At 35.7% G+C, this 14,150-nt stretch overlaps 1 protein-coding gene across 3 annotated transcripts in view; it reads right to left on the reverse strand.

The window, feature by feature from the left end:
- Positions 1-14,150, reverse strand: part of FAF1 (Fas associated factor 1) — a 519,809-nt gene that overhangs the window by 353,532 nt on the left and 152,127 nt on the right. For 2 of the 3 annotated variants that reach the window (XM_043578729.1, XM_043578730.1), the window contains exons 3-4: positions 14,067-14,113; positions 3,429-3,634 (exon numbers count right to left, since the gene is read on the reverse strand). In XM_043578729.1, coding sequence (XP_043434664.1) covers positions 3,429-3,634; positions 14,067-14,113 — 253 coding nt within the window. The remainder of the gene's footprint in view (positions 1-3,428; positions 3,635-14,066; positions 14,114-14,150) is intronic. The other variant, XM_043578731.1, reaches the window with a different exon arrangement.

Raw genomic sequence — 14,150 nt, forward strand, 5'->3', positions numbered from 1 at the left:
TGAAGAGAAAAATATTACACAATCATCTTAAAATATGCAGAAAAAGCATTTGACAAAATTCTCCAACATTTCATGATAAAAATACTCAAACTAGAAAAGAAGAAAATTATTGCAACACAATAAAGGCCATATATGAAATATCCACAGCTAATATCATACTGAATGGTGAAAACTAAAAACTTTTCCTCTAAAGATCATGAACAATTCAAGAATGCCTACTGTTGCTACTTCTATACCACACAGTATCTGAAGTCCTAGCCAGAATGATTAGACAATAAAAAGAAATAAAATGGATCCAAATCAGAAAGCAAGAAATAGAATTATCTATGTTTCCAGATGATATTATATGTAGAACACCCTAAAGATCCTATTAAAAAAAAAAAAAACCTGCTAGACCTAATAAACAAATTTGGCAATGTTGCAGGAATACAAAATTTACATACAAAAACTAGTTATATTTCATACACTAACAACAAATAATCTAATACGGAAAGTAATAAAACTATCTCATTTACAGTAGCATCAAAAAGAATAACATACACAGGAATAAATTTAGCCAAAGAGACAAAAGACTTGCACAATGAAAACTACAAAACAATGCTAAAAGAAAGTAAAGACGAAACAAATGAAAAGACATCACATGTTCATGGATTGAAAGACTTATTAATATTGTTAAAATAACCATACTACTCATAGCAACCTACAGATTCAATGTGATCCCTAACAAAATCCCAATGGCATTTTTGCAGACATTTTTGCAGAAAACAATGTTAAAATTCATATGGAACCACAAAGGACCCTATGTAGACAAAACAATCTTGAGAAAGAAGAATAAAGCTGGGGGCCTTATATTTCCTGACTTCAAAACATTTTACAAAGTAATCAAGACAGTATGGTACTGGCCTAGAGAAAAACATATTGACCAATGGAACAGGGAGCAACCCCAGAAATTAATCTATACATATATGTCAAATGATTTGACAAGAGTGCCAAGTCTACACAATCGGGAAAAGATAGCCTCTTTAACAAACAGTGTAGGGAAAACAGGATATCCATGTGTGAAAGAGTGAAATTGGACCTTTATCTTATTCCATGCACAAAAACTAACTCAAAATGGGGAGGTAGGCAGGCATGGGCTAGTGGGTAAGGAGTATTAAGGAGGGCACACGTTGTGTTGAGCATTCGCTATTATATGTAAATGATGAACCACTAAATTCTATTCCTGAAACCAATATTACACTAGATGTTAACTAACTAGAATTTAAATAAAATTTTGAAAAAAAAAAAAAACCATAGACTTAAACATAAGATCTGAAACTATAAGACTCCTAGAAGAAAATATAAAGCAAAAGCTTCATTAACATTGGTCTTGGCAATGATTTCATGGATATAACACAGAAGCATAGACAACAAAAGTAAAAATAGACAAGTGGGACTAGATTAAACAAAAAACTGTGCAGCAAAGGAAACAATGAGTATAAATATAAAGGCAACCTACAAAATTGGAGAAAATATTTCTAAAGCATATATCTAATAAGGGGTTAATACTCAAAATATATAAAGAAATCCTACAATCCAACAGCAAAAAAGTAATAACCTGATTTAAAGATGGGCAAAGGCCTTGAATAGGTGTTTCTCCAAAGAAAACATACAAATTACCAACAGGTATATGAGAAGATGTTCAACATCACTAATCACCATGGAAATCCAAACCAAACCACAATGAGATATCACTTCATACCTGCTAAGATGGCCATTATAAAACAAAAACAAAGCAGAAAATAGCAAGTGTTGGCAAGGATATGGAGAAATTGGAACCCTTGTTCATTATGGGAGTGTAAAATGGTGTGGCCATTATGAAAAAAGTAACAATGGTGGAGCCATTATGATAAAAGTATGAACATTCCTCAGAAAATTAAAAATAGAACCACACATGATCCAGCAATCCCACTTTTGGGTATTTACCCAAAAGAATTAAAAGCAAAATCTTGAGAGATATTTGCAATCTCTTGTATCATTATTCACAATATCCAAGAGGTGAAAACAACCTAAATGTCCACAGATGGGCAAATGGATAAAGAAAATGTGGAATATACATACAATGGAATATTCTTCATCATTAAAAAAAGAAGAAAATCCTGTAATTTGCTACAATCTAGACGAAACTTGAGGATATCATACTAAGTGAAATGAGCCAGACACAGAAAGACAAATACTGTATGATTCCACTTCTAGAATAGATTTAAAGTATTCAAAGTAATCTAAGCAGAAAGTTGAATGATGGTTGCCAGGGGCTGGTAGAAGGGGAAAATGGGGAGTTGCTAGTCAATGGATACAAAGTTTCAATTATACAAGATGAAAAAGTTCTGCTTTCTCAAGATATGCTGTACAACAATGTACATATAGTTAACAAAACTATATTGTACATTTAAAAATTTAAGAGGATAGATATATTATGCACTTTCCTTTACCACAATTTGGGAGCAGGGGAAGGAATCTACAGGAGAATACTGGGGGCATGGGAATGAGTATGGGAAGAAATAGATGGACTAGGAAAGAAATCTGGGCAGAAGAAGGTATGTGTACAAAGGATCTAATAACCTATTCAAGGAACTAAAACAAGTCCATAAGAACTTAGGCATGGTGAGCAAGGACAAAAGTGGTAACAGATGAAAACTAGAAATGGAACAGGGGCCTGATCAAGCAGAGACTTAACAGGCCATGGTAAAAAGACTTTAATTTTATCCTAAACCAATGGGAAGTCTCTAAATGGCTTTCAGTAAGGGAATAACAATCTGATTAGTGTTTGAGAATGATCAATCTTTTAACAGTTTAGATTTTTCTCTGTAGTGTACTTCAATTAATAAAATTAAATACAATTAGGAAAGATCTCCCTAAAAAAGAACAAAGGCAAAATTTCAGAAATATTTGGAATTTAGATTTTAGGCAAAACTACAGTAATGGGTCAAATAATCTGAATCAAACATGAATTCAACACAGTTTCTCTGTAGAAATTTGGCAAAATCTGTCCAACAATGGCACACATACACTTTAAGTTTCCTTTGAAAAGCTGGCAGGGAGAAGGGTATTATGTCTTATTTCTGATTTCTCATTAACCATAACATGAAAAATGAATGGATTTCAGCTATAAAGTCCAATACACAATATACTTAAAGTTCGATTTGCATCTGCCCTAAAAGAACATCTTACACTATTTCATATAAGTGGAACAAAAAAATTATTCTCAAACTTGCCTCAATATCAACACAGTGTTTTAAAAATGCAGCATAATTATCTGTATGGAAAATATCAGTTTCAATTTGCTCTCTCTCCCTTCTTATTGGCAGTCAACTCAAAAGAAAAGGATATAAATGAAATATTTACCTAAGAAATTATTTATGAAGTCTTTATGTTAGGAAAAACCTTACCAACAGTACAGCTGTCTTCAAGTACCACATCAACATTTCTGTCTCTGTACTCAACCCTGAAGTCCAGCATCCGAGGTTGCCTTTCTACAATTTGCCTAGATGGCATTACAGGTCGAAATGCTGAAGAAGAAGAGGGAGCAGGAGCTGAAGCTGGGTGACTTGTTGGATCAAATGCAGGTCCTGGTATGGTCTCACCTCCATAGTCACTGAAATATTGACATAAAAAGGATTATCATCAACCAAATCATTACAAATTACCACTAAGGATCCATTTCCATTCCTGGCTAGTGTTGATCTTCCTATCTTATGTTGTACTTCCTCCATAAAATCTTTCCTAGTGACTGAAGGCCACATTATTCTCCCTCCCATCCTTGACTTTCTATGTCTATTAACAGTATCATACATATCATTTAGCATTTAATCAGGTTTTTGCCTCGTTGTTAATAATGTTAGTAAAACATTATTTTAGTTTCTATGAATTAAGAACAGTGTCTTCATTCACTTTCATTTACTCACCGAAGCACATTATTTAATTCATTAACTCTACTTTCCACAAAACTATTTCATAACTTTACCATCCTTAAACTTCCATTCTCCCTATCACACTCCTCAGTCTTTTTAAACTTTTTTTTAAGTTTATTTATTTATTTAGAGAGAGAGACAGCACAAGTTGGGAAGGCAGTGACAGAGAAGGAGAAAGAGAAACCCAGGCAGGCTCTGTGCTGCCAGAGCAGAGCCCGACCCAGGGTTCAAACTCACAAAACCATGAGATCAGGACCTAAGCCAAAACCAAGAGACAGACATTTAATGAACTGAGGCACCCAGGTGCCCTGCACTCCTCAATCTTAAAAGATGATTTTTTTCCTACTGTGCAGAGAAAATGGATGCATGCCATCAAGAGGAAATTCCTTTACCTTTCTGATATCAAATCCACAAACTACCCATCATATGTACTCTTTTTTTTCTATAAAACAGAGGAGACATCGTTCTATCTATACAAAATCTAAAACCATCTTCTAATAGCTTTGTATTATGGATTATGCTTTTCCTTTCTAGTATCTTCAACATCTCCTCTTCTGGATTCTTCTCAATAACATTTAAACACATTCAAGTCTTAAAAATAAAATCTTTGCTCTGCCCACTTAATAGTTATCTCATTTGTAAAATGGGAAAATTAATTATATTTGCAGGGATTAAATCAGGTAAACATATGAAAAGCTTAGCACAATGCCTGGTGTCTAGTAAGATCTCAAACCTCAAACTCCATATATCCAAAGTTTAACTCCTTAATGTCTCCCCAAGCCTGATCCTCCTTCCATTATTCCTCACATTAGCCACCCAACCAGAAACTCCTGGCATTATCCTTGACACCATCTTAAGTCATAAGTCATCCACCTTTCCCCTCTGAAGCTGACACCCTGGGGCAAGTCACAAGCACCTCATGTATGGTTTGATGCAAAAGCCTAATGTCTATGTACCCCTTGCTCCCTTGCATGTCATTCCAGATCACCACTAAAATGAAATTAAAGACAGAAATGTCTTAATATCATTTTTCTTCGATACTCCCCTCTGGTCTTTATACAGAGCTAAAGAGGCATATAAGTCCCTGTATGATCCATATCCTATCTACCTTCCCATCCTTAGCTTGCTATGCTATCTCCATCTCTCTATGCTAATAGCCACAACAGCCTTTCATTTCTTCCATCTTACCCTGATCCTTCCCATTTCATGGGGGAACACACACTATTCCTTCTAAGAATATTCTTCCCATCTCATCCCTATATTCCATCTTTCTTCTAGTTAATTATATTCATACATATCTCAGATTGAACATTTTTCAACTCAGAGCATGTTTCACTACCTTAGACTGGTTCTAATTCCTCACCACCAACAATTATAATTGGTATTAATCATTTGACATTTAAGACCCCTGTAGAATAGAAGTTCCACAAGGGCAAAGTTCCCATTTGTGTTTTTAATGGCCATATTTTCTGCCTAGAGCTCAAGAATTCACAGAGAAGGTACTTAAATATTTAACAAATAAGTAAAGAAATAATTATTAAATGATTTGGTTTTTCTCTCACTTAATTTATCATATATAGCCACTTTTTCCCCCATTGCTGGGAGGAATAGGAAAGAAGGGAATATAAGGAATGCTTCCATTGATACATTATTGTATATATGTTCCACCACTAAAACTACAAGCTCACAAGCTCTATTCTAAAACATCTTTTTTCTCACCCTAAATTTGAGGAAAAACAATGGACTGGCAACCTGAACAGGACCAAGAATGACTAAAAACACACAAATAAGCAGTATTCATTCAAGTCAGGAAAAAAAAATTACATTTACTTCACACTATTGCTTTGATTAGTGTTAACCAAATTTATATTACAAAATTGATTTAGTGAGTTGTGTGATCAGTCTTTTAAAGAACAGGATAGGAAACAAATTATCAGCATGTGGCACTTAATAGTTAGGACCAAGTATTGGTTCCTAAACTTTTTGATTCTGATACATATTTGCATATGTGTGTTTTGGATTCCAAGCATTCCTCATTGTAGGTCCTGGCCAAAAAAGTGTGAAAATGACTAGCTTAGATCTCAGAGTTAAGATACTCTAGTAATCACTGATGCAAATACAAAACCCAAAACTCCCAGCTGTTAAGCTCAAGGAAAGTAATCTTAGAAGGAAGACATGGAAAAGAAAATGACCAAAGCAGGAAAGACTATAACTGTTGGAATTCAAATTGAGCTCCTAAATATCTATGAACAGAATGTTGTGTAAGGTTACTTAGTATCTCTAAATTTTGTCACAACTTCTCAGAACCTCGGAAAAATAGCTGAAGTTAATAGGCTGGTCACTTACTGTTTGCTTAACTCCAAATTCATTCTTCTTTTAAATATTTTTTTTAACGTTTATTTTTGACAGAGAAAGAGAGTGCGAGCAGGGGAGGGACAGAGACAGAGGGAGACAAAGAATTCAAAGCAGGCTCCACGCTGTCAGTGCAAAGCCCAACATGGGGCTCAAACCCACAAACCATGAGATCACTATCTGAGCTGAAACCAAGAGTCGGGAAGCTGATTGAGCTACCCAGGCACCCCCAAATTCATTCTTCTATAGTCTATACTGTGATGCTGGTGCTAGCATTCTCCAAAATTCTATTTACTTTGGCATATGTTTCCCTAATAGATTCTGCATATAGGGGATACTAGCTAGGGATTATTTGTGAGGAGAGAAGGAAAGACTTCCTTCTTCCTGTTTGCATATATTTCTATCAGTACCATCCTGTAGCTTTCAGTCTCCTGCTTTTTTCAGCATTCATATAACCAGTTTCTTGACATCTCCTCAGATACCAGTAGTAGCAGCTAAACAGTATGCATTCCACAGTGGCCTAATCCTCACTCGGATCCAAGGGGCTCCTCTGAGCTTCAAAGTTCTGTTAATCCCTTTGACCTAGACCTAAGAGTGCTGACTTCCTGAAGCAATTATTATATCAAAGTTTTTTCAGTTTACTTTTTTACTCTTCCACACCTGTGTAACCAATCCTACATTAAATTCCCTTTGTTGAAATAATGGAGGCATCACAGGAAACAAAATTCAGGAATTGGCTTGATTATGTCCTTGACCTTCAATACACTGCTGAGCTCCTTGCCAATGGAAAATGAGATGCTAGTGATCCAAGTCATGCACTGGCATAATGATTAATTACATTATCACTTACAGTTCATTATGATCACATGCCTATTAAAACAAGTGCCTAAGGGGACCAAATGGCTATTGCACTTGGCCATTATGATAGTAACGACAATAAAGACTAGGAGCTGGCTGCTTCTGAATCTAATGGAAAGCTTAACAGAAGAAAATGACACACTTAGGGTTATTAACTTTCAGTTCAAGCCATGAGAAGAAAGCTATAGAAATTCTGAAGTAGCACTTTCTTATTTCCTATAACCACAGGTATGATTCTGCTGAGAATCACACACAAAATTTAATTTTGCAGCTTGCATAATTATAGTGAAAGTTGAATATATATACTTCCTAAATCTCTTCTGTGAAAATTACAGCACAGTTTTCAAAGGAGTGGGATCCTAAAATATGGAATGGGGATACCCAAATGGGTTCAGATGAAGGTTACAATCTTGAATCCATGGTGTCCTTCTGAACCTCTTTTGTAAGCACAGACATGACTAAAGTTAGCCTCCTCTTGTTGAAAACTAGTAATGATCTTACTTGAGACCATTGCCTTGAAAAGGGATGCCTATTCTCAAAACCTACCCCCACCATTCCTTCTTGCCTCTAAAATCAAATTGAGGTAGGCTCCAAGAAAGTAAGTACAATGTTTTAACTGAGCGAGGGCTTAAATCCAAAAATAATCATAAAATTTTGATAAATTGTATCAGTAAAAACCTAGGGAACAGGCAAGGAAATCAATTTGAAGCGAATTTGACCAAAAGAGTTTGGGTAGGGCCAAATATAACATGTTTGCTTAAGCAGCTCTAAGTACCTCTAATAGTTTGCTTGTTGACTGAAACTTAAGTCCCAAAGGAGTCTACATTTAATAAGGATGAAATGCCCAAACTTTCCTGGCAAAATGTAGAAGAAATTCAGATGCTTAGAAAAATAAAGCTTAAGTGGATTACCATGTACAGTCTGAACATACATATATCTTCCTAGTACATCACCCATGAGGTCCCAGAGGACGAGGACATTGCACTAAAGCATTCAGAAATACATTTATTTGTAAAAGTGTCTGCCTTCTTTAAAAACACTGTAGAGGCTGTCTTCTGTGGATTGGGAATGACATGGGGAGATGAAACCACTGAATAAGCCTCCCTAATGGGCATGATGAGATGCCAGAGTGTTGAGGTCAAATGGCAGAATTTAGTAAGAAGAAGGTGGGAACAATTATGTTAACAGACATCAGAGACAAAATGCAGCAATCAGAAGATTTCAATCTCCAGAGATCTTTAGAAGTATTTAACTGAACATGATTATATCTAAGGAACAAAATTAAAAGTCAGCCAACTAAAATATTACTTGATCTAAAAACATGAGAAACCCTAGACCTGGTAGCCTAAAACCTGAGGTCCATAACCACAAAGGAGAGTCATAGTCACTCTCAGTTTCCAAACACAAGTTGTTTCACAAAGCCCCTGATCCCCACAAAGACAATGCAACAGGACCACACATATATATTGTAAATTTTCCTCTAAGACTTCACCTAAGAGACCTGCAGCCTTCAACTAGAGTGCCTGTGTACCAATAAAAGGAAAATATCTAAATCTTTAGGGGATTACTAGATGCTAACTCTAAACTGATACTAATTCCTAGGGATATAAAAGTGGAAGATTATGATGGTAAATCAAGTTTTGGCCCAAGTCCACTCATACTATATTCAAACAATCTGTCAACCTATCATGGAATTTCTTCTCCAGATTCTGAATGTATAATTGAAAGAGACACCTTCAGTAACTGGCAGACATCCCATATTGGCTTCCTGATCCATGGAGTTAGGGTTACTACATAGGAAGGGATAACAGGAGGAAACTGATCTTTTTCTCTATATTAATTTGCAATTACCAAGACAAGCATTTTATTTTTACCCAGAAGGGTAAACAATATATCTTCACTGCCTTTTCTAAAAGATTATGTAAACTCTCTCTAGTATAATAATCTAGTCTAGAGAGATCTTGATCACCAAGCATTCCACAAAACAACATTACGTTGATAACAATGTGAACTGATCCTGAAGAACAGTAGTAGCAAGCACTGAGATGCTTTGTCTTATCAAATTAGAAGATACATGCCTCAAAAATGCAGGATCTCACCAACTTGGTGAAGTTTCTGGGGTTCAGTGGCCATAAACAAGTCAGGGTAAAAGGCAGTTGCTGTATCTTGCACTTCCCATCAATAATAAGAGATAACTAAGTTAACAGAGGAAGGAAAGATTTAGACTGGGAAAAGAAAAGATGGTTGTGTATACATGCTCACACCAACCAAAAACAAACTGCTGAAGCACAACAGCCTCCAAACAAAGATACCCCAAAAAGATAGCAGTGAAAGAAAAGCCTCCCAGTGGGGAGAACTTGATATTGTACCACAGGTTGACCTTTTCATTTAGAAAGAGAGATTGCCTGAGGTACAAATCTATACTGAATCACAAGCAATAGCTTATAGGTTGGCCAGCTGATCAGGACTTGGAAAGAATAAAACAAAATTAGGTGACAAGGAAGTCTGGGCGGAATTTATGAAAATGGATCTTTTAGAATGGACAGAATGTGAATATATGTTTTAGGGGAATGTTGCCTATAGGCTATCCGCTGGGGAAAAAAGGCTCTCAGTGTGGCATAAGATAACAATGTTCTATTGTTGTGAGTCAGCTTTTTCCCTTACTACCCTAGGACTGTTCAATGCATTAATGTATAATGTAGTCATGCCAAAAGGAGGGAGGTTAGAGCACAATATCAACTTCCCCTTACCAAGTCTGAATCTGGCTACGGAAACTACTGAGTGTCTAAACTGCTACTGACAGAGACTAATACTGAGCCCCAATATGGCATCATTCCTTAGGGATCTGGTAATGGATCATTTCTATCATGGAGGAGGAAACAATCTGTTCTCACTTAAAAAGACACTTTTCTGGATATGAAATTGACTTCCCTGATGTAATGATTCTGCCAGTAGCAACATTCATGTATTGAGGAAATGCTTATTGATCTATGGCTTCCCCTTGTTCTAAACAAGGAACTCATTTCACAGCAAAAGAGGTATAGTGCTGGTATCATTCATATATCCTGTTACCCTGAAGCACCTAGCTTGTCAAAACAGTGGAATGTCCTGCTGAAGACAGTTATGGCACAGGTTGGGAGACAACATACTCAAAGCTTGAGGCTCCACATTAAAGGATGTGGTGTATGCTTTATATCAGTGACCAAAACTATGATGTTTCTCATACTACCAGAAAACATGGGTATGAGAATTAAGCAGTGGTAGTGGTTCCTTTTATTATGCCTAACAACTTAACAGAATTTTTGTTTCCTGCTACTTTAGGCTCTGGTGGTTCAGAGATCACAGTTCCCAAAAAATGTAATGTTTCCACAATACTTTCGCAGAATTAGAACCTGAGAATGCCACTTGGCAGTCCTGTACTCCTCAGACTATTGAATCAACTAGCAAATGAAGGGATACTAAGTGAGGTGAAAGGTCCTGATTACCAAACTGGATTGCTGCTCTACAATTGACTATTTTCTGGTCTTCTCTAGGTTCCCTCAATGAGTTAAATAATAGACAAAGAAACATACAATATATCTGCCTCGGTCAAAAAATAAATATGAGTTGATAAACACCATCCTTAGTCAATGAGGAAAATTACACTACTGGTTCATAAAATTTTTAGGAAACAGGGGCGCCTGGGTGGCTCAGTTGGTTAAGCATCCGACTTCAGCTCAGGTTATGATCTTGCAGTCTGTGAGTATGAGCCCCATGTCCACCTCTGTGTTGACAGCTCAGAGCCTGAGGCCTGCTTCAGATTCTGTTTCTCCCTCTCTCTCTGCCCCTCCCCTGGTCATCCTCTGTCTCCCTCTCTCTCAAAAATAAATAAACATTAAAAAAAACTTTTTTTCAATTTTTAGAAGACATAGCATGTGCTGTCTACTAACATGAGTAATTCATTAGCTCTTCCTTCTAACAATAACTGCCTGCAAAAATAATGTTTAAAAAGGTTCTGGACAATATGCTAAATAAATATTATACTAAGATGTAGTAAATAAACATGCACACATTTGATGTTTTATGATTAAATTGTTTACATTTATGACAGCATAAGTTACACAGTTTATAAACATATGGTATTAGTAGTATATTGTCTAGTAAAATAAGCCTTGGAGGATGAGGCAGAAGACTTGCTTATATTCCTGACTCTATCAACATCATGCTATATCATCTGGGCCAAGTCATTTCATGCCTTATCCTACCTATAAAATGAGGGATAGTAACATCTTTGCTTTGCTTACAACTAAAATAGTCGTAATTGCCTTTGCTTGCTTACAACTAAAATAGTAACTGTAAAAACAAAGCTGTGGGATAAAGACCTTACACACGTGTATAAATTCCAACTTTTTTACCCAAAGGAAAAAATCTTAAAACAAAGGTGTGACATTGTCTAGTTTACTGAGTAAATTTACCTGAGTAAATTTATGTCAACTCTCTACCCTTCAGTTTCCTCATCTATGAAATATGAACACTTACCTCTTGAGGGTTATAATAAGTATTAAATGATGAAATATATGTCAATTACCTGACACAGTGCCTTAAGCATTAGGAAAATGTTAATTTCTTTGCTTTGAACTTTATGGGTACATTAAAAACCATATTCCCACTTTTGAATTCATACAAATATCTGATTTCAAGAAAAGCTATAAAGCACAGGGATTGGGCTGTTCTCCTTCCAAAAGTAATTCATATTAAAAAAATATTTTTGGTAGCTCTTTCCTCTGTTGAGGTATGAACTGACAAGTTAAGAGTCAGCTGTATTCACAGACTATATTCAATTTTACTACAAAAGTCAAATAAACAAAAATCCTTTTAACTACCTACATATACCATTCTTACTACTGTGTCTTCCACTTTCAGTGTTAAGTAAATGAGAAACTAACATTTTCTTTTCCTTTGGTCAATAGATCTACAAAAGGAATTTTCAGTTATGTCAAGTCCACACTGATTTCAAAGCTGAAGAAAAAGGTTAGGAAGGGAAAGAGTTGAAGACTATTACTAGATACAACTGATTTTCTTCTGTGCACATAAGTCATTGCTTTAACAAGCAAACAAAATAAACAAAACCCACTCTGATAAAAGTTAAACCTCAAATATTACAGTAGCCTCATTAGAAGTCAATTTAGTGCTGTATCTCTACTTATATTAAGCAAAAACTATCATCTTTGACAGGAGAGGTGGAATGTTTCCAGGGATGAAGGAATTTCTACAGTTCACCCATAGCATAATACTGTTAATGTTAAGATATATCCAATATGTACTCAGAACCCAGCAGCTGAATCCACAAGGGTTTAGCAAGCAAAAATTTTGGCACAAAAAGTGGAATAACATTTACTCAAGAATAAAACTGGAGCCATATTTAGCAGTCTAAACCTTTTTAAACCAAAGCGGGGGGAAAAAAAAAAAGATCATGAAGGAAGTTCCTGTAATCACCTGGTTTGCTTTCTAGACAAGGGTTTCAATAAAACTAAATGCTTTTGAACCAAAAAAGAAAAAAAGGAAAAAAGAAAAAAAAAAGAAGAAAAGAGTAAACAAAAAAATTTTGGTACAGACTCTGGAAATCAGCCACATTTACTCTGGATGGAAAGTCTTTCTCACAGTTTTTTTTTGTGTTTTTGTTTTTGTTTCTTTTAGGGGGGAACAGGGCTGTAATCACTAAGGATAGTATTGGTACCAAACAAAATTTGCTTCCTTTCTAAATATAGACAATTTCCTATAAAGTACAGCACATTTTGCAATTCATGGTGAATTTTTTGACAGTTTTGCAAGAGCACTTTTCTTTCTCTTCAAAACAACCTCATTCCTAGTCTGCTGTTTCTGTTTGCCTCATCTGCACTTAGCAGATCATGCTTCAGTGACTTAGAAATCCCAGCCACCAAAATTCAAGCCAAAGTTTGAATGGGGGATGGGGGGAAATCAAGTAATTAAACTACACTTGGAAGGGAGAATGGTTTTACCTCCTATGACTTAATAAGTGTCCTATTTTAATCCAAACCAGAGTCTCCAATTTTAAGGAAAGAAAACTTAAGAAAAGTTACTTCTAATTTAAGGAATTATTATTTTGTAACTTAGAGTTCTGTTGGCATCATCTTCCAATTTTACCTTCCGGCAATGACACAAAACCATGAAGACCATTCCACATGTTAACAATGGATTCTTCAGATGAAATAGTTCAATGTTCTAGGAAGTTTCATCAATTAAGAACTTAATGAAATTGTTGCAAGTTAACATATACTTAATTTAGAAAACAAAAGTGAGTGGGAAAAAGAATGTAGTAAACTGGTTGGAGACAAAGGCTGAATTGGTAGATGATAACCATGTTTTAGAGCTGCTGAGATTCAGTTCTTTCCACTTTATGAATTAGAATATGACCTTGAAAAGCTTTCTTTCTTCCTTTCTTTTTTATTTTAGAGACAGAAAAAGACAAACAGTGTGCAGGCAAGCAGGGGAGAGGTGCAGAGGGAAAGAGTGAGAGGATCTCAAGTAGGCTCCACACTCAGTGCAGAACTTGACACGTGGCTCGATCCCACAACCTTGGGATCATGACCTGAGCTGAAATCAATAGTCAGACACTCAACCGAATGAGCCACCCAGGCACCCGAAAAGCTTTCCTAAAAATAAAATAAAACCAGCTTTAAAAATAGTACCACCCATTCTGAAATAACATAATACAGTTAAAAGCTACAGACTTTAGGAAATTGATATAATAAAAATGTCTGTAAGAACAGTAACAATATTAATGAGCTTCTACACCAAAGAATGCTGTATCAAATGCTCTATCAAAAAGCGAAACAGAAAGATTAACAATTGTCTCTTTTTGCTTTGCTAAATTCTCATCCTATCATTAAGCACCTTATAACATACCTTTGTAGAATGCCATTTTCCTGGGGTATTACACCATTGATAGCTGCCTGCAAACAAAAAACAGAGAAGCCCATTTAACAAAAA

Source organism: Prionailurus bengalensis, chromosome C1, assembly GCF_016509475.1.
Source record: "Prionailurus bengalensis isolate Pbe53 chromosome C1, Fcat_Pben_1.1_paternal_pri, whole genome shotgun sequence".
NCBI classification, from domain to species: Eukaryota; Metazoa; Chordata; class Mammalia; order Carnivora; family Felidae; genus Prionailurus; species Prionailurus bengalensis.